Source organism: Numenius arquata, chromosome 20, assembly GCF_964106895.1.
Source record: "Numenius arquata chromosome 20, bNumArq3.hap1.1, whole genome shotgun sequence".
Lineage (NCBI taxonomy): Eukaryota > Metazoa > Chordata > Aves > Charadriiformes > Scolopacidae > Numenius > Numenius arquata.
In genome coordinates, this window is record NC_133595.1 from 7,977,326 (window position 1) to 8,000,426 (window position 23,101).

Here is a 23,101-nt window from a genome sequence, read left to right on the forward strand (position 1 = left end):
GCCTGTCACACAATTTCTTCCTCCCATTCATCACAAGAACCTAAGTAACTTATTCGTTATTTTCCTTGCTTTACAGCCATTAAAATTAAATTAATATTATCCATTGTGGATGGAGGAAATGCTATTTTTGTGTGGCCATGAAGCATTTAATGCTTCAGCCCCATCCTTAATGAAAGAGGAATAATTCCCATCACCACAGTTTTGGCACTAATTTGCATCCTTTCTGGCAGAAGGAAACCTAAATATTTCAGATGAGCTTCCAGAGAGGTCATCCTCCCCCTCTACTCTGCCCTGGTGAGGACCCATCTGGAGCACTGGGTCCAGTTCTGGGCTCCCCAGTTCAAGAAGGACAGGGAACTGCTGGAGATGGTACAGCAGAGGGCTACAAAGATGATGAGGGAACTGGATCATCTCTCTTAGGAGGAAAGGCTGAGGGACTTGGGTCTTTTTAGTCTGGAGAAGAGAAGACTGAGGGGGGATCTGATCAATGCCTATAAATACTTAAAGGGTGGGTGTCAGGAGGATGGGGCCAGTCTTTTTTCAGTGGTGCCCAGGGACAGGACAAGAGGGAACGGGCACAAACTTGAATGTAAGAAGTTCCACCTAAAGATGAGGAGGAACTTCTTCACTTTGAGGGTGGCAGAGCCCCGGAAGAGGCTTCCCAGAGTGGTGGTGGAGTCTCCTTCTCTGGAGATGTTCAAAACCCACCTGGACAAGTTCCTGTGGGACCTGCTCTGGGTGGACCTGCTTTGGCAGGGGGTTGGACTGGATGATCTCCAGAGGTCCCTTCCAACCCCATGTGATTCTGTGACTCTGTGATTCTGAGATGATCTTGCACTGAATTTTAGGTCTTTGGCTAATGTATGGAAACTCTTGGAAGGGTTACTAATACCAGCTGTTCTTTTCTTTAGTCTGAAGACTCCCTGTGTGTTGAGGGAATGTGCCTTTGTAGGTGAACTGGCTTGTCAGCAATTGGTTACCATCACCGGTAGGGTGACTGGGAGACCATCGCTAGGTGAACTGAGTAATGGGGTCTTGTTGAGGACTGTGCTGGACACCTGGACTTTTTTACTTTGATGCTGCTGTTCGCAAAGCTGCGGGAGACCTGCATCCTAAAGAACGTGAGCCTGTGAGAGGGGACGCCGGTTCCTGGTGCTGCAAAGCGCTTGAAATGTGCGGCCATCGGGCTTTGTAACTGAGGCCAGACCGATTTCAGCCCAAGGAGGGACGAGGTTTCTGATTTTCTATTGTATTTCAGCTGTGGCCATCAGGTGGCAATCTGATCACTGAGATCATTCACTCTTCCCCAGTCCCGGTTTGGGTGGGTGCTGTTTGGTGCTTTCCAGTGGCCTTTGTGATTTATAGATATGTCTTCCAAGTTGTGGTCCGGTCCTGCCTGTCCTCTTTCTGCCCTATGCAGGGTGAAGGGGGTGCAGGGTTCGTGCCGAATTCTGGATGGAGCAAGGCAGGGTATGGGACAGGTACCTGTTAGAATTTACCTAAATTACAGATGGGCAGCACGATATTCAGAGGTAACGAACCCTGTCAGTCATTGGCAGTCGTTAAGCACATACTTGCTTAATGTAAGTATTTGCACTCTCGGCTGATTTAGGCTGTAATGTTGGTGATTTGTTCCAGCTCTGCTGGTCTACAAATCGCTCATAAAAATGACTTCCTTTTTGCTGACGAAACATACTGAGTGTACAGCACATAGAGACGGAATCCGGTCACCCCATAGTTAAAAATGTAGGCGGCCTTGTTTTCTAGAGGTGTGAAATATTCCATGCCTTCCTTCTAACCTAACACTATATCTGGATTTTTTTTTTTTTGTTTTGTTTGTTTGATTGTTTTGTTTTCTTCCCCGGGGAATGTTTCTAAAGGAAAATCCATACAGTGCAGGAACCCCAGTACCTTCCCTGGAGTTGTGAAGGTGGTGGCAACGTCCCTCTTTGGGTAGGAAGAGATGTTTGAGGTCACCCGCTGCTTTTCCTCCAGAGTCAGAAAAATGGAAACGAATCCCAGGGAAGTCCTGGCCTAGGGGGTATTTTTCTAATGATACCTTTTATATTACAGTAGCCCAATAACAAATGGTTCTAGGCAATACTACGGGTTTAATACCTGCATGCGCTTCTAAATTTACAGCTAGGAATGATTTGCAAAGTTTGAATAATTAAGTAAAAGAAAAACCTTTCAACAACCAATTAATCCCTAAGGAAAAGGAGTCTGTCAGCCTGTCACCGTGTTGTTTCAGTCTTGGGTACAAAGTCACAATTCTGTGTGCATATTTGTATTTTTTACTCTTTTGCTTAAATTCTTTCCTTGGGCCTGAGATTCCAGCTTAGCTGCTGAGGCAGGGGATGAGTTCAGGGGGTGCCTGGAATTCTTCTCCTTGTTGTTTAAAAAATGAAAATACCTGGTTTTTACACATATGTTGTATTAACACAGACAAAGCGGACAAGAGCATTCTCTGACCTGGCAGTGTTGTGGGTTTCAGCCTGTTGTTGTTTTATGCACAAGTGAAAATGAGCTGTTTCCGGTGAACATCCCATTCTGGAGCTGTTGCCAGATCTGAGTCTGGAAAGTCACCCGGTGTCAGCTCAGTGCCGTGGAGGATGGCAAAGTGTGATGGGCTGGGTCTGGTGTCCTCTTTGCTCTTGCTATTCCCATCGCTCTCCATGGGAGTTCTGAGCACAGCAGGAATGTAGGATCAGGCCCAGTTTTATATTTTTTATATTTATTTCAAGGTCAGTGAAATTCAAGGCAGCTTGTGCTACTGATCGGACGTTGCTGGGTATTAGTTGATTCCTGGTGTGTTCTGCGAGTGTCCCCAGCGAAGGAGGTCTTTGCGATGTCTGTGAGTGTAGAAGATGCCTAGTCCTTTCAGATAAGTAGATACTTCCTTAGCAGAATTTTATAGTATATAATAATATTAATAAGCATATTAAAAAACGAATGCAAAACCTACAAAAAAGCCACCTGAAATCTAATGCATTGTTTCTTTTACCACCATTTCCTTTAACATCAGACTTTCTTTTTCTTTCATTACAGCCGCTAAATATATTATTCATGAGGTTCCTACCGATACTAAAGCATCGCTCTCATTGTTGCAAGAACCTCATTGGTGTCACACAGATTTTAAGCCCATGCCCATATCTGATTATCTGTGGAAACAACCTTTCAATGGCTCTTTTTATTGAGTAATTTTGCTGGTGAGCTTTGAAGGACTAATTTCAGTTTCATGACAATAACAATAAGGTCAACTTGTATTTCTGTGCTGCTTTTCGCGTAACCAGACGTTCCCCAGCACTGAAACCCTTAGATCGTTAGAAGAGGGGCAGATGTAGGACAGCGTGGGTTGTCATTGGTGAATGGCCACGTCCCACAGACAGCTCTGGAGCAGCAGCCAGCTGATTTCTGCTGAAACTCAGTGGAGCTGAAGGTTGTTCCTGAACAGCAAGATGTTCTCTGCTTTTTTTTATAATTTTTTTTTTCTTTTAACCAGTTGTGATACATCTCGAGGAGCGCTGAGGTTGGTAAATGGTACAATATGCATCGAGGGCCATCTAGAAGATGCTGCAGTGCAGCGATTATAGGGCTACCAGCAATGCAATTGATAATAAATTGATAAAATTCTGATAACCAGAAATTAAGGAGGTTTAATCGATCCTGTAGAAGTGGTGCAAGTAGCTGGACTTGTTGCAGATGCTTCAGCTCTAATCAAAACTAAGCCCCAGCTGCTGAATTTGCCTAAAATCCCCGGAATAAAGATGGCCTGTGGAGAAGATCTGCTAGCACATCTCTGCTTTAGTGAAGTCTACCTTGTAGCAACTGAAAAGGCAGAAGGAACAGATTACCTGGGTTTCACGGTTTCTCTTGAAAATACGAGGTCAGTCAGATGTGGGTTCAACTTCAGAGTAAATGAAAACTTAATCAGAACTGACCTGATTGTCCCATAGAAGAAATGAAATGAGCAGTGTTCAGTACCGAGGTGTCTTTATACTTTGCTTGTATCATTTGGAAATGTTCACAGGTCGTGCTCCAATAAACCTAGTTTTGCTTTTCAACTCAGTTGGAATTCCTGTTTCTTAAGTGCAAAAGAGGCTAATCATAGAGTAGAAAATAATTTGACTTGCTAATACCGGGAGAGAAAACATTTACAGCAACCACAAGTATTTTCAGGATCATGGAGTATATCGTGCTTATGAAAGCCTGTTTCTGGCGACATGTTTGAGGAAGGAGGGTTGCACTTTTTAGCAGAGGAAACATTTGTAAGCTCTAGCAGGGAGTTCTCTGTGTTTCTCAAAAGCTGGAGCGAAAAAATGTTGGCAGAGGAATCAAAATCCTCTTCTTTAGTGAAGTCTGCCACCAGGTTTCTCAGGCATGAACTCAGGAAAATCTTTATTAGGCATAAAAAAAAAATAATAAAAAAATAGGAGGAGATGTGTCTTTCACACAGAAGGTGTGTTCTGAGGGTGTAGGAGCCCTGCAGTATGTATACCTTAAGTCGTTTCAGCTATTCTTCCCCGATGGTTTCTATTTGGCAGCCAGAACTGTCTTCCATGCTGCAGTGAAAACTGTAATTTTTGTTGGGTGCTGTTTCCCCCCCCCGATTACATCAGGGGTCAGTCATTAATATGCACCGTGGGAGTCCCCGCGTTTCTGCAGGGCCCACAATGAGGCGGTTGTTGGACTTGTTATCATAGTGGGAACTACTGTGCAGTGAAAGCACAGTCATGCTGCCTCATGTTTAATTGAGAGATGGCAAATCTGTTCCCAAAATACTTCAACTACTTGTATTGTATGACAAATGTGTTTTTCTTTTCCCCTTCATCTGTTACCCTCCCCCCCCCTTTTTTTTTTCCTTTTTGGATGAAAAAAAGCTCCGCTTTCGTTACATGTGAATGTTGTAGCTTAGCAATTGACTCCTCTTGGAAAAATCCCCAAACATTATTACCCTCTGAGTCCACACTTTTCACTCTTAAGCTTCCTATCCCTTATGTATTTCAGGCTCTCTGGGAATTGCCTTTTTTTTTTTTCCTCTCCTCTCCTTTTTTTTTTTTTTTTTTTTTTTTTTTTTTTAATTTTAGCATGTTCAGAACTGGTTGTAACTTGCTTCTCAAGCTTATTTCATGTTCATCCTGATGTTTGGCATCATTGTAGGTGTGCTCTTGTAGGACCTGGTCAGCAGGAATGCCTCTGCGCCTCTAGAGGATGAGACAGGCCACATCCAGAGAATTGCCCTTGCACACTGTATAGCTCTGTATATAACTCTATTCTGTATATATAAGGCCCAGTTCTCAGATTATTTACCCTGAATCTTTCTTCAGTAAGAGCTGATGTTCTGAAATGCTTGGGTCTACTGAAAGGTGCTCCCAGTCGGCCACCACTCTGGTGGGAGTGCTTGAGGATTGCTTTGGGTATCGCTCATTTTTTGGATCAGGAGCAGCAGTCTATGCATAATTTTTTGATGGGTGAAAATTATTTAACATTAAATGAATAAATTAGACCATCTCCATGCCAGTTTTATTCTTGTCAGGTAGAATATCCAGAGTCAGGACCGGGAGGCTCAGCCGATTTTTCGGTCGGTTCTGGTTGCCTGCTTGGAGCTGGTTTCCCAAATCACTTTATTCATCCATCCCAGTGGCTTGTCCCTTCTTTTGCATCGTTCCCTCTGTTAAATCTGACTCTGCATTTCAGTGCGCCTCCTTCAGAGGTTCTGCCCTGAGACTTCCCTGCTACAATAATATTTTGGTGCGTAAGCAAGCAGTGTTTGCAATTCCTCGAGATGCTTTCCCGTGCGACAGATAGGGTATCTTCTGTTTAGTGTTGAAATGTTGGGTACTAACAAACATCCCTTTTTGCTCCATGAACTACAGAATTGGAAGGAAATAATAATCTACGCTGAGTTTCAATTAACAGCCAAAGTTCTGTGCTACAAAGCTGAGGCACCAGCTGATGGGAATACTTGTATTTTTGTTAATTCAGATTAATTTGTGATTAATAACTAAGGTTGTGTTATAGTGTAGCTGCAGCTAACTTTTAGTAAATGCAATTTTATGCGAACCATTTTTGCTTTAGAATATGAATCTTAAATTTCTTACTGATTGGTGTTTTGTAATATTACTCTAACATTTTACCCAGCTTTCTATTACAACTAGAGTTTTCTTAGCAGCTAAACCCCCCAAAGTAACGTAAATTCTGCTTCGGTTCGACATGAGGCATATGAATATCAGTTCATCACATCTAATTCAAATAGAGTATTCTAATATGCTAATGAGCACTCCAATTAGTGTGGCAAAAACTTTGAAGATACATAGTAGTTACTTTTTTATTTCTGAGTAGCTTTCAGAGAAGGTTTCTGACACTTTCTTCTTAATCTCAAACCATTAGAGTGAAAATGCTCTTTTTTTAGTTAGAGTGAAATTTCATTAATGGGCCTCGTGCACTTGGAAGTTGGAACTATATATATATATATAAAAAATAATTCAGATATAGGAAATAGGAGATATAAGAGCATAGTTCTGATAACTCTGCGTTTAAACAGTTTATGATGCTTGAGTAACTGTTCACCGCAGTACAGTGTCTGATGTTAAAGTATTATACTTTGCATGATAAAGAGTGTAAAATCTGTAAAAGGCCCTGTTTAGGACTAACAATCTGAAGAGGTAAATGCATCCCAAAGATTAGGTCTGTTGTCCGCAGTGGAGTTCCTTTGGAAAATTTCTCTCTGGATTTAGCACTCACTTGGATGATCCTGGAATCCCCTGGCCAGTTCTAATACAGACAGTTCAAAAAAGCTCTTGAAAAAAGCACAGATGGTTCAGTCAGGAGTCCTTAAAGGGCTGAAAGCACACGTTTCAGTGGAAGATATTCTATCCTGTGTAGCTCATTCAAGAGGTTAAGAGGTGACATCCTCCAAAATTGAAAAGGGATTGATGCTGAATGCAGAAGGTAAAAGGAGGCAGATGCTTGTCAGGGAGAGAGGAGACAAAGGGCCTTATAATTCCCCCATTAGCACTTGCCGTGGGACTGCGTGTGGGGTGATAGGAGCCCTTTTCCCTCGACAGTAATCGCTGCTGGGCAAAGCGTCCTCCTGCCCACGGCTCGTTGGCCATTGCTGGAAAATCTTAAAGTAGGGTTGGGTTTTTTTTCTGCCTAAAAGATAAGCTCTGTACCACCTTTTGATCTTGAAGATGGAAATAATTCAGAGGGGTCCTGTGCTCCAAGTAGTGCAGGAGGTCACATGGAATTAGCGCTCATGTAGAAAAATCCTCTTTTTCTGTCCTTAAAAATCATCTATCGATGAGGTATCGATTTGCAAATCAGTTGGTTTGTTTCCGGCAGATCTCTGCGTGGCTGGGCAGGAGCTCCCTGGCACAGCAGAGGAGCTTGGCTGGGGAGGTCACAGTCCCCAGGGTTTCACAGTCAGAAGGCAGACTCCACCTGGAGCACTGTGTCCAGCTCTGGAGTCCTCAACACAGGAAGGACATGGACCTGTTGGGACAGGTCCAGCGGAGGGCCACGAAGATGATCAGACGGCTGGAGCACCTCCCCTATGAAGACAGGCTGAGAGAGTTGGGGTTGTTCAGCCTGGAGAAGAGAAGGCTCCGGGGAGACCTCACAGCAGCCTTCCAGTATCTGAAGGGAGCCTCCAGGAGAGCCAGAGAGGGACTCTTGGTCAGGAGATGTAGTGACAGGACAAGGGGTAATGGTTTTAAATTGGAAGCGGGAAGATTTAGATTGGATACCAGAAAGAAATTCTTTGCTGTGAGGGTGGTGAGACACTGGAACAGGTTGCCCGGGGAAGCTGTGGCTGCCCCATCCCTGGAAGTGTTTAAGGCCAGGCTGGATGGGGCTTTGAGCAACCTGGTCTAGTGGAGGTGTCCCTGCCCAGGGCAGGGGGGTTGGAACTCGATGATCTTTAAGGTCCCTTCCAACTCTAACCATTCTATGATTCTATGAGATGCTGCAGTGGGTGAGAGAAACCGCTCCCGTGGGGGAGCTCCAGAGGTGGCATCTGATGTGGGAACGTGGGCAAGTCTCTGCTAGAACTACAGGTCCAGGGACTGGTGGAATCCCACCTGCACAGCAGGGAACAGCAGGGGGAAGCCCTAAGAGTCCTCACGGCAGGGCTCCTGTGGAAGATTGGCCTCTTCGGTTGATCCACAAACGAATTTGGAGGAAATGTGGCCGTTTCTTAGCAGAGCTGCACCCAGCAAGCAGAATTCTGCCGTGAAATCACTGAAATGCGTGTCAGAATGAAGCATTTTGGATTCAGCAGACTATCATTTTCCACTTAAAAGTATTTTTCTGAAAACTTCTTAGTCAACTTCTGTGCTTATAGACTTTTTTCTTATTTAGTTTTCTTTCAGTGCATTCTGATAAACATCTCTCAGATTATTTGCTTTTGGCAGGTGATGGAAGAGGAAGGGATGTTTGAAGAATATTTTTAGCTTGTACAAGCCAATATTGCATCAGAAAATAGATGCATGTTGTTACAGTTTTAATAATGGAATTGACTGGTAATTCTCTGAAGTGTAATAATTTGTTGCTGGAAAATGCAGCTTAAAAATCCTTGCAGGATTAAGGGTGTTTGCTTTGGGGGTGGTGATGGTGGTGTTTGTTTTCCCCAAACACAGACACACTCCCTTCCTGTCCTCCAGACTGAGTTGATCCCAGTGTTCTGTAGGCTCAGAGCTGAGCAGTGCTGTGACCATACCGAAGAAGCTAAGCGTGAAAAATTTGACATGGTATTTCTAACTGGACGCAGTTGTCCATTCTGGCTAGTCATGTTAACTCCTCCCACTTAAATTTTTGCCTTTATTCTATATAAATCCTGCTCAGATCTTCTGTGGGTTGGTTTTTTTCCTGTTACCTTATACAAGTGAAAAAGTTGAGGCATAGAAAAACCAGCTGCAGTTCTGCTGATGCTTTTGTGGAAAGGCCACACAAATCATTGTTTTGAAAAAAGAAATAGTGCCTCGCCTCCGAAATTCTTACATCCTGAATAGTATGAAATTAAATAAACATTCTAGCCCCGTGTTTTTAAGTAGTTGTGTTTCTTTTTAAAGAATAATGTTATAATCCAGCTTGGGTTAATCTGTTTCTCTCTGGGTGATGAGATGTTGTGTGGAGCAGAGGAAAGTGCACAGCTTTTCCCTGGCTTTCTCTCTGGCTGTTGCAGACCAGATCCCTGTCCTGTGGAGTTCGGGAAAAAACACCTATGCTGGGGTTGAGGGTGTAGCTTAAAATGCTCGCTGCTTAAGCGTGTAGGACACGTTAGTCTTAAAAGCAGTGTTACAAACTAGGGATGCTCTTGTTGGACCCGAACAGGGACGTTGCTGAGATGCAGCTGGAAGGTCACATCAGCCACGGCTTCTGTTGGGTGACGCATTGAACCCGAGAAACCCAAATACCAGGCAAACAGTTCTTGCCAAGCTTTTACCTTTCTCTTTTATTTCCTCCACAAAATATACCGAGCCAGTTAAAACAATAAATGGTTGTAGGGAACCTCGAGCACTTCTTCTGTGTTTTCTTTCCTCTTTCTGCTGTTGAAAGACAACGGCTACAGTAACCCCGACCCAGTATAGGTGACAGGCCTGCGATGAGCTGCCATCTCCTCCTGCAGTAGCACTGAATATTGTGCAGCCACTATGAGTATTCTCACCTCAGCTCTACCTGAGTTCTGTAGGTGAGGATTACCTTTTTTTTTTCCTGCCGCTACTTCTATCCTTAAAGCATGCGAACTCGGCTTAATGAAACTTTGTCCCAAGAAGAGATTAACTAATGTTCACGTGAGTATTTCAGTGTGTTTTGTTCTGCTGTTTCCCCTTTTAGGTGACAGCGAGATTGTAAATAATATGTACGAGACCGACCCTGATCTCCTTGCTGGCGAAAGTGCAGAGGAGGAAACAGAGGACAGTATTATGTCCCCCATTCCTGTCGGACCTCCATCACCCTTTCCCACCAGTGAGGACTTCACTCCCAAGGAGGGCTCACCTTATGAAGCTCCCGTCTACATTCCTGATGACATTCCAATCCCACCAGATTTTGAACTCAGAGAATCTTCGATTCCAGGGGCAGGGCTAGGGATTTGGGCCAAAAAGAAGATTGAAGTTGGGGAAAGATTTGGACCCTATATGACAGTACAGAGGAGCACATTAAAGGAGACAAACTTTGGATGGGAGGTAAGCGTGCGGAATGTGACAATCACATTCATTTGTCTTCTGTGCAAACTGTTCATAAAGCTCCACTGAGTCCTGATGGGCCTGGGGACAGGAAGAGTGACTTTGCTAATGCCATATTTCCCTGCGTTATTTTGCATCTCCCATTACATACAGTATTTAAAAAGCAGCAGAAACCCCTTTTTGAGAGAGCTTCTTGGGCTACAAATACTGCTCTGGCACTGGTTTAGAAGGTTGGTTTTAAATGATGTTGGGTCACTTCTTAAAGTGCTTGTCATTTTCAAATTGTGTTCAGAACTTGTCGCAATGGAAGAAATATGATTAGTCGCATCATGTTTTGTAGTTGGGTGTGTTACCTTTGACTTCCAGTCCATGTTAGCGGCGCAGGCGTTATTAACTGCTCAGAGAAAAATAGCGTGTACCCATTAACACCCTCGATGTTCTTGAGTTCTTGTTCTGTGGCAAAGATAAAGAAATGTGAAAGTCATTTTTCCCTAAGAGCGAAACGAAACCCAATCTAAAATAGGAAAAACACCACTATCATAGAATTCACCTCTTTCTCCCTGCTTTTCTAGGATTGTCCCAGAAATTATCTTAGTCTCTTGTGCTCCTGTATTCTCGATTCGGAAATATCCATACCCCTAAGAATTATCATAAATTATACATAGTAGGTTCTGTGAACAGTGAACTGTAGTCTGGGATTTATGCTCTGTGTCCACAGTCCCATCCCAGTGCATCCGGTGTCCATGACATGATATATAATTGCTTCTCTCTCGTAGCCCTAGTGCCCACCCAGCCCCGCAGTATCCCTGCCACGCATCGATCGGATCAGCTGGCTTCTGACTTGAGGAGGCGGCCGGTCTGGAGGGGTTTTGCTGGCCAGGGCTCCCGTGCTGTTGGAGAAAATAGGTCCCTCAAAATAGGTGCAACCTAAATTTTACCTCCCTTTTCCCTTGGGTGAAGCAGTAACTTTTTTTCCCCGTCAGCCACTACACTCTGGATTGTGAAGTCTGATAAATCAATGAACTGTTGGACTTTATATTTCCAGATGTTTTTGTTTACTTCTTTTTAATGTGTCGAAAGTGCAGGAAAAAGCAAAAACTACTTGCTATAAAAACAAAACGCAGTCATGTTTTGTTGTTCTGCAGTAGGAAATGTCTGAAGAGCTAAAATCAGAGTTTGGTTGAATGAGTCGAGAGTTTTCTTTTCTCTCTCTCCGAAGGCAGGAGAAGGGAAATTCAGCTGAGAGTTTCGATTCCCTCTCCCCCCCCGCCGATGGCATTCTTCAGAAGTTCATCTTTGTGTTAGCTGCTGTTCTTGTGAATATCATTACAGAATATTTGATTAGTATTACTGTACTAGCTACAAAACATGGATTTATTTATTTTTTTTGGAAAAAACCCACCCTGCTAATATACGGGAAATACTGGTCTGTTTTGGGGAGGCTGCAGGCGTGAGGCAGCTTGAGATCACCTAATGTAATGGTCACATTAAGGTTCCTCTGAAACAAAGCACAATTTTCCTCTAGGAATATGCGATATTGATTATTTGTAGGCTGCAGTGTGGAAATGGCTCCTAGAGAAAGATGAATTCTCTTTTTCTCAACCTAGTATATATAGGTGGCATTTGGTTGTGGGTTTTTAAATTTAATTTTATTTTAAAGACTGTTTTGGTTTTTGTTTTTGGTTTTTTGGGTTTTTTTTTTTTTTGGAACAAAGTGCTATCCCCCTTGGCTGCTAGAAGTAGAGTAACGCAAATCTTTTTTCCTGTGACCTTGGCCAAACTTTGTCCTTGTGTTTTTTATTTCTGATAAAAGTTTGTATTTACATTCATGTTTTTAAGGAATGTTCCCTATACCCATTCTTCACTGAAAGTCAGGCCTGATATAAGCCCTAACTATTAACTTCAGTCTACGTTGACTTTGCGATACTATTTATTTTTGTAATGTAATTGAACAAACTTTCTTCCCTGTGGTGTTCTCCCGTTTCAGCGGTGTTCTTTTGTTCTGAGATTTGGCAGGTATGTTTCATACCTGAAAGGAAGGACTATTTGTCCTCCATCAGGTGTCCTCAAACACTGTCCTACACCCTCCCTGACTCTATCTCTTTTGACCTTGCTTGTACTTTGCAGACACCTTTTGAGGTTTTCCACTTCCCAGTATGTTTAAAGGAAGTTCAGAAATCTGGTTTTAGTCACTCGGTACCTTCATGATTTCGCTTGGGGACAGCATACACAAATACTGTCATGTGCTAAACAGGAATTCATGTCATAAATGCTATCTCTGTCTGTTGTTTTCCGAGCTGGTTCCTTTGAGTATAGGTTTGGAAAAGCCTTAAAAAGATGTTCTAGGCAGCTTTACGTGATGTCACTTGTGCTAAAAAATTGTAACTTGGGAGGTTTTTCCACACTCTGTTAATAAAACTGAGTAGGCAGCAAAAGAAAAAAAGAGGAGTTTGTTGTCACCCTGTACCTTGTTGACCAGACCTTTGCCTCTGTGTGTTGGTTCTTAAAATAGTGATGAATCTCACAAATCTAGTTTTTGTAGTGGACTGAGAAGTGTTCCTTATGTAGTCTGACTTTAATTTATGACAATACTTCTCTGTAACTTGGAGTTTTGACTTGCAGTGACTTGAAAGTTGAATGCTGTTGTAAGACTTCTTACACGTAACTCCTTATTGCTGGCTAATTGAGATTTTACTATTACACTTGAATTGCTTATTCTATTAGTTATATTAGTATTTTTATGTCAGGAAAGATATCTGTTCTTCACACCCAGTCTTCTTCTCTGTTCATGTTTCTTGGTTCATTTCATATAATTTGTACTCTTGATAATGCCACTTCTGTGGACAACCCACCCTCTACCCTCCCCAATCCTAAAAACCGGGTCTTTTCCTTCTTTAAAATATAATTTTAATAGTGTTTCTGTCTTTTGCACAAAAAGGGCTTGCCCTTCATCACAGGAAATTTGTTGTCAGACTTTGACTAAACCCAGAGTTCCACTCCAAGTGGCAATACCCAGGGATGCTTTAGATGCCGTTGTGAAGTGGGCACTCATTAGCCCACCTTGGCTGGGTTAATGGTGTTGATGATGATGTGTAGGACACATCTTTGTGCTTAAAAATGCGTATCTGGCTTCTGAGCACGGTCAGTTTGCAAATTTCTTAATAAGCAATTTCTTAAAGGGCCCCGATCTGCTGTAGGTGGCATAAAGGATGAGACGGGGCTGGGGAAGCTGCAGCAGAGTCTTTATCTGTCGGCGTGTGGGGAGGCGAGTGCTAATTGCTGCTCTGTGGGTTTGCTTGCTTCAGCTTAAGCATGCTAATTCAGCATATTAAAAGACAATACGAATTTTATGATCCTTTCATGTGTACTTCACAATTAAGATCTGTTTCTTCTGATTTCTGTAATTAAAAATATCCTTTCTGGGAGGGCTGAGAAATGTGCTGTTAAGGGCTTTGATTTGAAAATGGATCTCTCTCTGCTGTCCAAGGCATTGACACTGCAGAAATAGCTTTCTCTTTTCAAACTTCAATAAGACCAGATGTGTGAAAATTAAAATGACACAAAACAGTTCACTGTATTTCTTCGAAGTCCTCGAGAAACATGGGCTCCTGTTTGGGGGTCGGGGTCAGCTCCTTTTTCATGGAAACCGCCGGACCCAGACCTGGCTCTGCCGTAAAACATCTCCCTCCAGGAGGGAAAAGAAGAATGCTGTTTGCTGAAACTTTCGGCTTTACTCCTTATTTCCCCTAATAGCCTAAAACATCATAGGGAGCACAAAATGCTGTGTCTTACTTGCCGTATCTTGGAAAAAAAAGATATGCAATTTTTTTTTTTTTTTATTATAGAGGTTTTTCCTTTTAGCCAGAGAGGAGGGACTGGGTTAGTCCTGGGTGGATACGCATCCTTCTGCAACGGCAGCAGCTCTTCACTATCTTGTTTCTTTACATGTTCTTCCTCCAACATTTGCTTTGTGGATTATGTTTTTAAAAATATTCTTTAAATTAAACCACACCTATCGTTCAAGGGCTTTTTTAACATGGGATGGCAGTGAGTGATTCATGCTCATTTCATAAAAATAAATGAGAAGTGTCGGGCTTCCGGCCCCCACCCCCTCCTAGGGATGATTCAGTAAGTGCTTGTATAGGATGGTGCCGTGTGTTCCCTCTGTGCCTCACTCCCTGACACTGCTGTGCTGATCGTGTTTACCTTTTTTTTCCTTAAAAGACACCACCCAAACTAAAAGCCTTGTGATTATTTAGTGTGACGTGATTGCATTTCTGCTCTGCTCTCCTGATCCTATTACTTCCTTGCCTGCTGACACAGAACATACCATTCAGAGTACCCCAAATAAATCACAGCATGTTTTCACTTTATTGCCTCTGGGACCTAAAAAAAAATAAAAATAGAAGTCGCATAATGATTTTGATCACTTTGTTGAGTAAATAATCATATTTATCATAGCACTGTTTCTTTTGCTAATTAAGAGAAGAATGGGAACCACATCCGGGAGGGAAATTCAGCAACTGAATTCCAGGGAATTTGGAAGCAATCAGATATGCTTTTGGCTCAATTTGCTTCACAGGGTAAATACCATTAATAAAATATAGTTATCAGTTCCTTTGTTTTAATTTTTATTTTAAGAACGATTATTTGCTGAAACACAAGAGGCTTCTCTTATACTAAAGTGTAAGAGTCAGGCAGCTTCTTTACATGTGGAAAATAAGTGCTTTCATTTAATACTTTAGGGTGAAGATAGGAGCTCTCCCGTGAAAGACAAATAACTGTGGAAAAAATAAGAGCCGGCAGCTAAGGATGCAGCGAGCATTCTTGGCCTCGCGTCCGTGCCAGTGGAAAACTCTGCTGGTTTTCGAGCGTGCTTTATAGTGTCAGTGATTCACAGCAGCTCAACCTCCCTCTTCCCACAAAATAGAATATTTACATTTTGGTGTGGGGCTCTATTTTGTTTATTTTGTTTGTTTGTTTTCTAGAAATACTCCTAAGTGCCAAGGGAAATTTACTTCACGCGACTGGCCCTGATTGCTGAGAGGAGAATTACATTGTGTTTTCTCGAGTCTTAAAAACACTGAAATAGGAAGGAGACTCTAAGCATTCTTTTAACTGCGATGGTTTTGTCATGCTTCCCAGTTAAAAGAACATTGTCAAACCAGGACAAACATACAGCCCAAATTCCCTCATTTCACTTTAAAAGCTGATACAGTTTGTTAAAGCAGCATGTTCTTGTCTGTCCTGTTCCTTAACAAAAGATGCTAAAGGAAGTACGAGTCCTTTAAATCAGCAGAGAAACCCCCAGACCTGTTTGCGCTCATCTCTTGCTCTAAGGTCCCTTCAGCTTTTAGACTGAAAGGACGCGATGGCATTTCCTTGTCGTTTTTCTCCCTGTGTCTTCTGATTCATTCATTTTCTCCGGCCTCTGCCTTTCCCTTTGGCTTGAGAATGACGTTACCCTAACAGCCTCTATCGCTCGGGGAGAACGAGCTCAGGAATTGCTGTTTTCAAAACCACATCTAACGCTCTTGCAGGGACTGAGCAGGCTTGGAAATTGCTGAAGGAGGGTGTTTGTGGCCGTGCCCTCCATGGAGGGTGTTGCCTACACATCGCCTGTGCAAGGGTTACTTCACAAACTCTCAAAGTTTTGTTTGGCTGGAGTAATTCTGAAAAAGAAAGAATCTATGGGTTCGGAAGGTAAATAGAACATAAAAGGACCCGGGAACTTCCCAGATACACCCTTGGCTACTGGTAGTTGCTAACCGGCATCCATAGGTAGAAAATATATATATATATATTTATATATACACACACGCGCATTCTAAAACTGCAGATAAACTTTTGCTTTAGACTGAAACCTGGCACTTAAGTGAAAATAATTAGTCTCAGCGTTCAGAACTTACTGAACTCTAAATATTCTAAATCCTGTGCAATTTTGGGCCAATAAAGTTGCTCAACTTTGTATGCGCTGGATACTGTCCCCTTTCCAGAGAACAACTGTGGTGAGAACGTTGACACTTTAATCTTCTCCAGAGTCTGTGGCCTTTGTTCTGGTGTTGGGAGACCCATCACGAGGAAGGGGAAGAGTCAGCTTCCAGCTCCTGTCCATTGTTGGACTGTTTCCTGTGCCCGGTGTTAAAAACACCCCAGTAGGCACACGCTCCTGGCTTCTGGTTCAGAAAAAGAAGCAACAAAGTGGGGATGGTTGTGTCTGTTGGGGAGGTTAATTTATTAATTTCAACCCGGGATAAAAATGAAAAATGCACCTTATGACATCCCAGTGAAATGTCTGAAATTTGTACCATTTTTTGATGTTTCACCAAATGCTTCAATGTCAGGGTTAAAAGAGTAAGTCTTTTTTAGGCCCAAGAATGCCAAGATGTCTTGCTCTATCTTAGGCACTTCTCTAAAACATGGGTATATAAGGAATTAAGGAAAAAAAAAAGAAGAGACAGGGGAAGGGAATGACTAAGAATACCTCCTGATATTTCTCCTTTATTTCCATAAGGGGTAATAACTCATGAGCAATCCGGCAGAGGGCACTTTCTTTAAATAGAACGTTCTGATTCACAAGCAGAAAAAGGAAATAAATATTTTCTTTTCGTCTTCGAGAGACATCCATGAATACCAGCCTCTGAAACAGTATTTTATCATCCACACTTAAAAAAAAAAAAAAAGAGAGAAAGAAAAAAAGGAGGAAGAGAAAATCCCACGAAAAGCTCGGTGATGACCACAGGGTTTGAAAAATAGCTCTTCCGTTGTCAAAAGCCTTGCAGAATACAGGGCATTACTTCTTCCTCTGGAATGTTATCCTTCATGCACATCCAACCTTTATTTTGTGCGTTCCCAGAGAAAGCCTGGCTGATGGGGCACTGGAACACAGTAGGCTTTTGTAAAGGAAATGATCAATAAGTTAGAGTTAAACCATAAATATACGCGGGACTTTAAAGGAGGCATCGCTCTGTGGACTCTGGGTTGCAATTTTGGAAGGTGGAAGGGATGCAGAATAACTTGCTTTGCAGTTTTGGGGCTGTTTCTCCGTGGTGATCAGGGGTGTTTGCTGTTTGAGGAGACAGTCCCCGTGCTGCTCGCTGGTGGGTGGTGTGTGTGTGGTGGTACAGCATCGAGGGCTCCAGTGTGAGCTCCCGGTGCGGGAACTCACCCCAATTCTCCAGGGAACCCGGGAACTGCCTGCCGGGGTCTGAGTGGCGGCACCTTTCCTACGGGCACTCACTTATACTGTCCTTGCTCTGCTGGGACCCTGACCGGGTGGATGTTTTAGGTGTTCACCCACTTATCTTCTGGGTTCCTTTTTCCACGTAGCTTATCCCTATCCCCTGCCTTCCAGTAACCTTGTGCTAAGACGTTAGAGGAAACCATTACTCCACTTTGAGTCCAGGCTTAACTCCTTCGAGCGGTGTTTAGACTCCAAAGGTTTGTGAATGAGCAAACCTTTCAGGGGACCTCGTTTGAGTTCCTGGTTAATCATGAAGTCTGAAGGTTTTAAATTAAATTTCTATACCTCAATCTGTACCATACAAGAAGTAACAACAGTGAATTTTCCAGAGTAAAATGTTATGTTAATTTGGCACCGTCCTCCTCTTCCCATGGCAAATATGGAGCAGTGCCGTGGATCTGGAGAACTGCTAAATGTAGAAACTCTTACTTTGTGGCATTTAGCACTTTGCGCATTTTTGGCACTTTGCTTCTTATTTGGTTCTGGAAACGCAAGGGAATTACGTTGTTGTACATTGAGGTTAAAATGCAAGGTCGGGGCTATCGCTCTTCCTGAAATGGTGGGACAAAGGCGGATCTTTGTTCTTCAGGTTTTAACGTATCATTTTATTATTCATCCTTTCCTCTTTTTGTGCATTGCATCACAGCGAAGTACTGGGACTGGTACAAAATGAGACAGTCCTTGTTCTGAAAGTTCACAACTGTGAAGAACAGGGGCTGTTTGTCCAAGGGAGGTGTCAAGCAGAGTTTGAGTCACGCTTAGAAACATTAATGGAAGAAGCAGGTCTGCGGGAGGAGGTCTGGTGCTCAGAGAAGGTGGGGAATGGGCCAGCCGGGCTGGAAGGAGCATTTCCGTGCACAGGGGCTGTCTTTGGAAATTTTATTAATAATCGTGTGCTTTGTTTCTCGAGTTGTGACTCAGGGCAGCTGCTTTGCGAAGCGTCCTCCCTAAATACCCACCTTGGCTCATTTCTGCATCCCTCTTCGTTTCCTGGTTCCCCTCGTCCTCTCTGAAAGCAAACAGATAACGAGAATCATCGGAGGCGCGGGCCGAGGCGGAGGCTGGTTGGTGAGGTGGGGTTCCAGACGGGTGACAGTCTGCTGGGACCATTGGATGTGTTTGCCTTCATCAGAGACATGCACGTTCAAGTGGGGTGTGTAAATAAAGGAGAGGCATCTCTGCCGCGCGGGCACCGCTCTGTGTACACACCGGGAGGCACGGGCTGGAGGGCGGTTCGTCAGAACTTGCCATCACCGACTCCCTTCGCCCCAGAAATGCACGAAATGCGCTTAAAAAAAATAAAAGTGCTTTTCCCGGAGGAGCATTCTCTCCCGGCTGTCCTGCTCCTGCACGCTCTTTAGTGGGGCTGATTTAGGCTGCTCCTGGCAGCGTGTTGCTGGTGGGGTAAATCCCAGCGTGTGCGGGGAGCAGCGTGATGTCTGCTCAATGACGGGTAGTTCCGACCCCTGATGTCTAAGAATCACCTTTGTGTTTAATGCGCTTCATAACCTTTCTGGAATAGAAAGCCCAGCGTTCAGCCCACTCGTGCCTGCGTTTGTACCGAGGCAGTTTGTTCCGCACAACAGAAATGGGTATTTTCTTCCTTTTGATCTGATTAGCGAGCAGTATGTTCCTCCGCCTTCAGATAATGCCCGGGCAAGTCATTGCTTTAATTGTACATCTTATTGTGTCATCCCTGTTCAATCATGTTCAAAAATACCTACATCTCACCCTTGTCCCCCACCTCCCTTTTCCCATTTAGATCTCACTGAAGTCCATTCTACCTTATCAGCACAGTAATTTCATGAGCAGAGCTAGGATTTCTGCCGTTTAGGCCCCGGCCATTGTCTGTCGCAGCTGCAGTCAAGATAAACCCTCACCCAGAACAAAGTTGGAATGACCTTTTACAAGCAGAATCTGCCTTGTTTCCCTCCAGACTAATTTATCAGCCTTCATTTCAGCCTAGTCTCTCAGCAGAGGCCTGAAAGAACATTACAGAGAGCATGAATGAACAGGGGGATTAAGATGCTTGGCTAGTCCCTCTTTTTCATCAGACACCTTCTGGATTTACGGAGATGTAAGCTGTAAATGACCGTAAGTGGTGAACTGCCTTCAACTTGGAGTAAGGGGAAGGGAAAGGGCCGGGGGCGGTGGGGGGGTGGGGAATCGCCGAAGCCAAATGTTTGGAAAAGAAGAGTGATGTGGGGGAACTGGACAAACCTCCCGTCTTGCAGTCGGAAAGCGGTGGGTCTGAGCAGTGACCGAGTCCCCCCCCCGGCTCTGCGGGCTGTCACACGAGGTCTGTCCCCGAGAGGCACAGGGAGGGGGTACAGGCAGAAACTGCCCCCTGCGTGATGGGCTCCAGCCTTTTCAGAACTGTTAATGAGGAGTTCCTGCAAATTTAAATCCAATTTATTGATTCAAAGCAGATTTTAAAAAACAAATTACAAATGTATGTACTAAAAGTATTTTTGTGCAGCAGAGCAGCAAAAACTTTATCGGGAGCATGATTTTAATGGTGCAAGAGCTGAAATTGTTTTAAAGTGAACTTGACAAGTGTCAAAGAGCCCGATATGAAATAAAAGATCCATTTTAGCTGACAACAGCCATAGTCTGTAGGACTTGGTGTGAGGAGGGGAGTAATTATTTGTCTCTTGAAGGAGGGGAGAGTTGTGGGCTGTAGTTTGGGTGAGTGTCCTGTCTGTGGGACACGGGCAGCCGTCCTGAGCTCCAGCGGGAATGGGTAATTCCACCCCTAGGACCCTAAGACATCAGGTATCTTTTTGGTGCTTATGCCTTTTAGCTTTCTTCACCTTCTATACACTGAGAGGAAGGGTTGTTTAACAACTTTGAAACATCACTGTTAAATCCCAAGCTGCTCGCTGGAGGAGGGGGGGAAACCCTTGTCTGTAAAACTCGAATCATTGCGGTGGATTACTTTAATTGGGTTGACTTGAAAGCTTTTGCAATGGAAGAATTAAATACAGCTCCAGTGGGTTAGCCTTTGATATTGGTCGTGGTGTATTATTGCGTGTGTGTCTCCTACCGTCAGCCCAGGAAAGCTCAAAGCCGGGCTGGAAACCTGCCCGACGCCGGGCAGTGACACCGGTGTGCGGGGCAATGGGACACCGGGTCCGGCCCAGCAGCGGGAATATCCACATACCAAAAAAAATTAATGCAAACAGCTTTCACACCTTTGGTAGATTGTTTGAACTTTTGGTGCACTTGAACGTTCTGGAATATTTAAATTTCTGGTGACAAGGAAGAGGCAGAGGGTGGGAGGGCAGGCGCGGGGGGAGTGTGGAAGCTGTCAATGGCAGGGCAAAAACACACCAAAGGACTTGTGAAATCCATATTGCAGTGTCAAGCGATGGTGAGCATCAGCCACAAGGTGTGTAGAAACTGGATGCAGATAAAGACCAATGTTTTGAAATTGTTTTTAAGGTTATGAGGAGTTTCGCCTGTTCACTGGACAAGCCTTGTATTTTGGCTACGAGACTTTCGTATTTTCCTGTGACCGTACACACCAATAAACCCTACTGCGATAATTGATATTTTCCTCTCTGAGCAATAAAAGCTCTCAAAATGCAGTGCCTTGTGATTATAACAGAAACATCTAGACTTTTCTAAACCTTTGGAAGACTTCTCATTTAATTTAGATATTTGGGCGAAAGTTCAAGCCATGATTTCTTTGTCTTCTGTGTTGTGCATTTGTGCCTTTGCAGTCTTTTAGCTAGTAGTATGGAAGTCGTAGGATATTTAGACCTCGTGCAATCTTTTTTGCTCTCGGCAGTGGTTGTGTTTAGTCTCTTATTGAGAGAGATTAATAATGCAAAAGTACCACACTGTTGTGAAGGTTGCACCTTGTTGCGCATTTACTTGCTTTCAAACAAAAGGTGCGTGCGTCTCATCTCTTAAACACCAACGAAACTATTGTTCCAAGGACTGATTCACAGACACTTTCACTCTCAGAAGTATCTTTGGCTGTTCATAAGTGCTTATGTCATCTCCAAACTGAATTTGAGCAGTGTGGAGGGGAGAGAAAAAGGCTGCCCTTCCGGAGAGTTGTTGGGGCAAAATGCAGATACTTGCTTTAAACAGGACAGATTATTTTTGGCTCTTGTCCAGTTTCCTGGGAAATGGACAGAAAGCAGCTTAATTTCTTATAGCCCACTGCAGCTGTGCTTAGGTTTTAATAAACGTACAAGCTTGATTTAAAATAAATAAATAAAAAAAGTTAGGAAGTTCAGCTTCTTGTTGAGTTGTCCATGTGCTTTGGAGCAGAAATTGGGTTAAGACATAAGTTAAGGATGATCCTGACAGAAATGTCACTAACCCTGCAAAACTTGGTGTTTACATTAAATACAAGCAAGTAGCAACTTATGTAGTGAAAAGTGAATTCCAGAACGTGCTACCTGCAGAGACAGGTAGATGAGAAGGTTCAGAGAGGACCGAGATGGTGTGAATCCAGTCCACGAATGGAGATATCAGCAGGAGGAGGCGCAGGGATATTCTCTCTCATGTCTCTGGATACCGGAGGGTTGGGTGTCAAGTGCAGTGGAAATTGGCCAAGCTCACGTGTGCTCCCCAAATACGGTATCCAGTGCTCATTGTCATCACTGATGACATCATAAGGTCAGGAATGACCTTGAAGCCATCTGTTGGGAGGAGGGGGCATTAAGGGCCAAAAAAACCCCAAACCCAAAACCCCATGGAGAAATGACATGTTTCTGGGTGATAACAAATGATATAAAAGGACGAGTTGTGGGGTCAAGGGACTAAAATAGTGCCCCCAGATAAGGGTGGGGGGGCACGCTGCCCTGCTGATGGTCCTGGGCTGGGCAGACCTTTGGCATGTCCTTACGAAGATGTACTTCTTCTATTCCCAGCTCTCCAGCAGGGCTGCACTGGTGTTAGTGGTGTATCTCCGTTCCAAATCTCATTTTCAACTCTTCACTGTTTTTGAGGATTTTAGATCCAAGCCGACATCACACTCTAAAATTCTCATCTTCCCTGCAGTTTATGACAAGATTTTGTAGTAATCTGCTGGAAATTTCAGATTTAGAAATTAGAGCCAAAGTGAGTTATTTTCCTGTCTTTTCCTGTTTTTCAAAGTTGCTTTATTTTGTAAAGGGCTTGTGTGTGTGTGATATATATCAGTAAATGCATGTGTAAATTTACTGCTTACTATAAACTGTAATTGCCAAGAGTAGGAATATAGCAAATTCAGAGTGAGAACGATAAAATACTGATACTGTATCCTTTAATTTATTACCTGTATTATCCACACTCTACGTTTTCCACTCTGTTCTCTCTCCTTCACGAGTTGTGTTTTCACTAGACTGGCGTTTTCCTCCTCTGATGAATTAACTGTCAATTGAAGTTAGTGAGATAAATCAAAACAAATGGACACACTGCTCCATATTGACTTTCCCACCGCCTGATCCTGAAAACCACTTTCTGAGCGCTGTGCCACTATTACGCTCACTTGGTTCTAAGCAAATGTACAAGAAAAAAGGAACTGGGGGAGGTAGGTGTTTAATAGCCATCAATTACATTTTCACTATCTTTGTTTTATCTAGGACCTTGTCAGCAACGAGATCGGTGCCATTTACCTAGGAAGACGACGCTTGGCGTCATGTCAGAGGATGAAATGTTAAATGTCTCTTGG

The 23,101-nt window shown here is 43.4% G+C and overlaps 1 protein-coding gene across 1 annotated transcript in view; it reads left to right on the forward strand.

Moving 5' to 3' along the window:
- The first annotated feature begins 9,653 nt into the window (after positions 1 to 9,653).
- PRDM16 (PR/SET domain 16) overlaps positions 9,654 to 23,101 on the forward strand; it is a 206,791-nt gene continuing 193,343 nt past the window's right edge. The window contains exons 1-2 of the mRNA XM_074161456.1: positions 9,654 to 9,687; positions 9,838 to 10,187. Of these exons, the coding sequence (XP_074017557.1) occupies positions 9,654 to 9,687; positions 9,838 to 10,187 (384 nt within the window). The remainder of the gene's footprint in view (positions 9,688 to 9,837; positions 10,188 to 23,101) is intronic.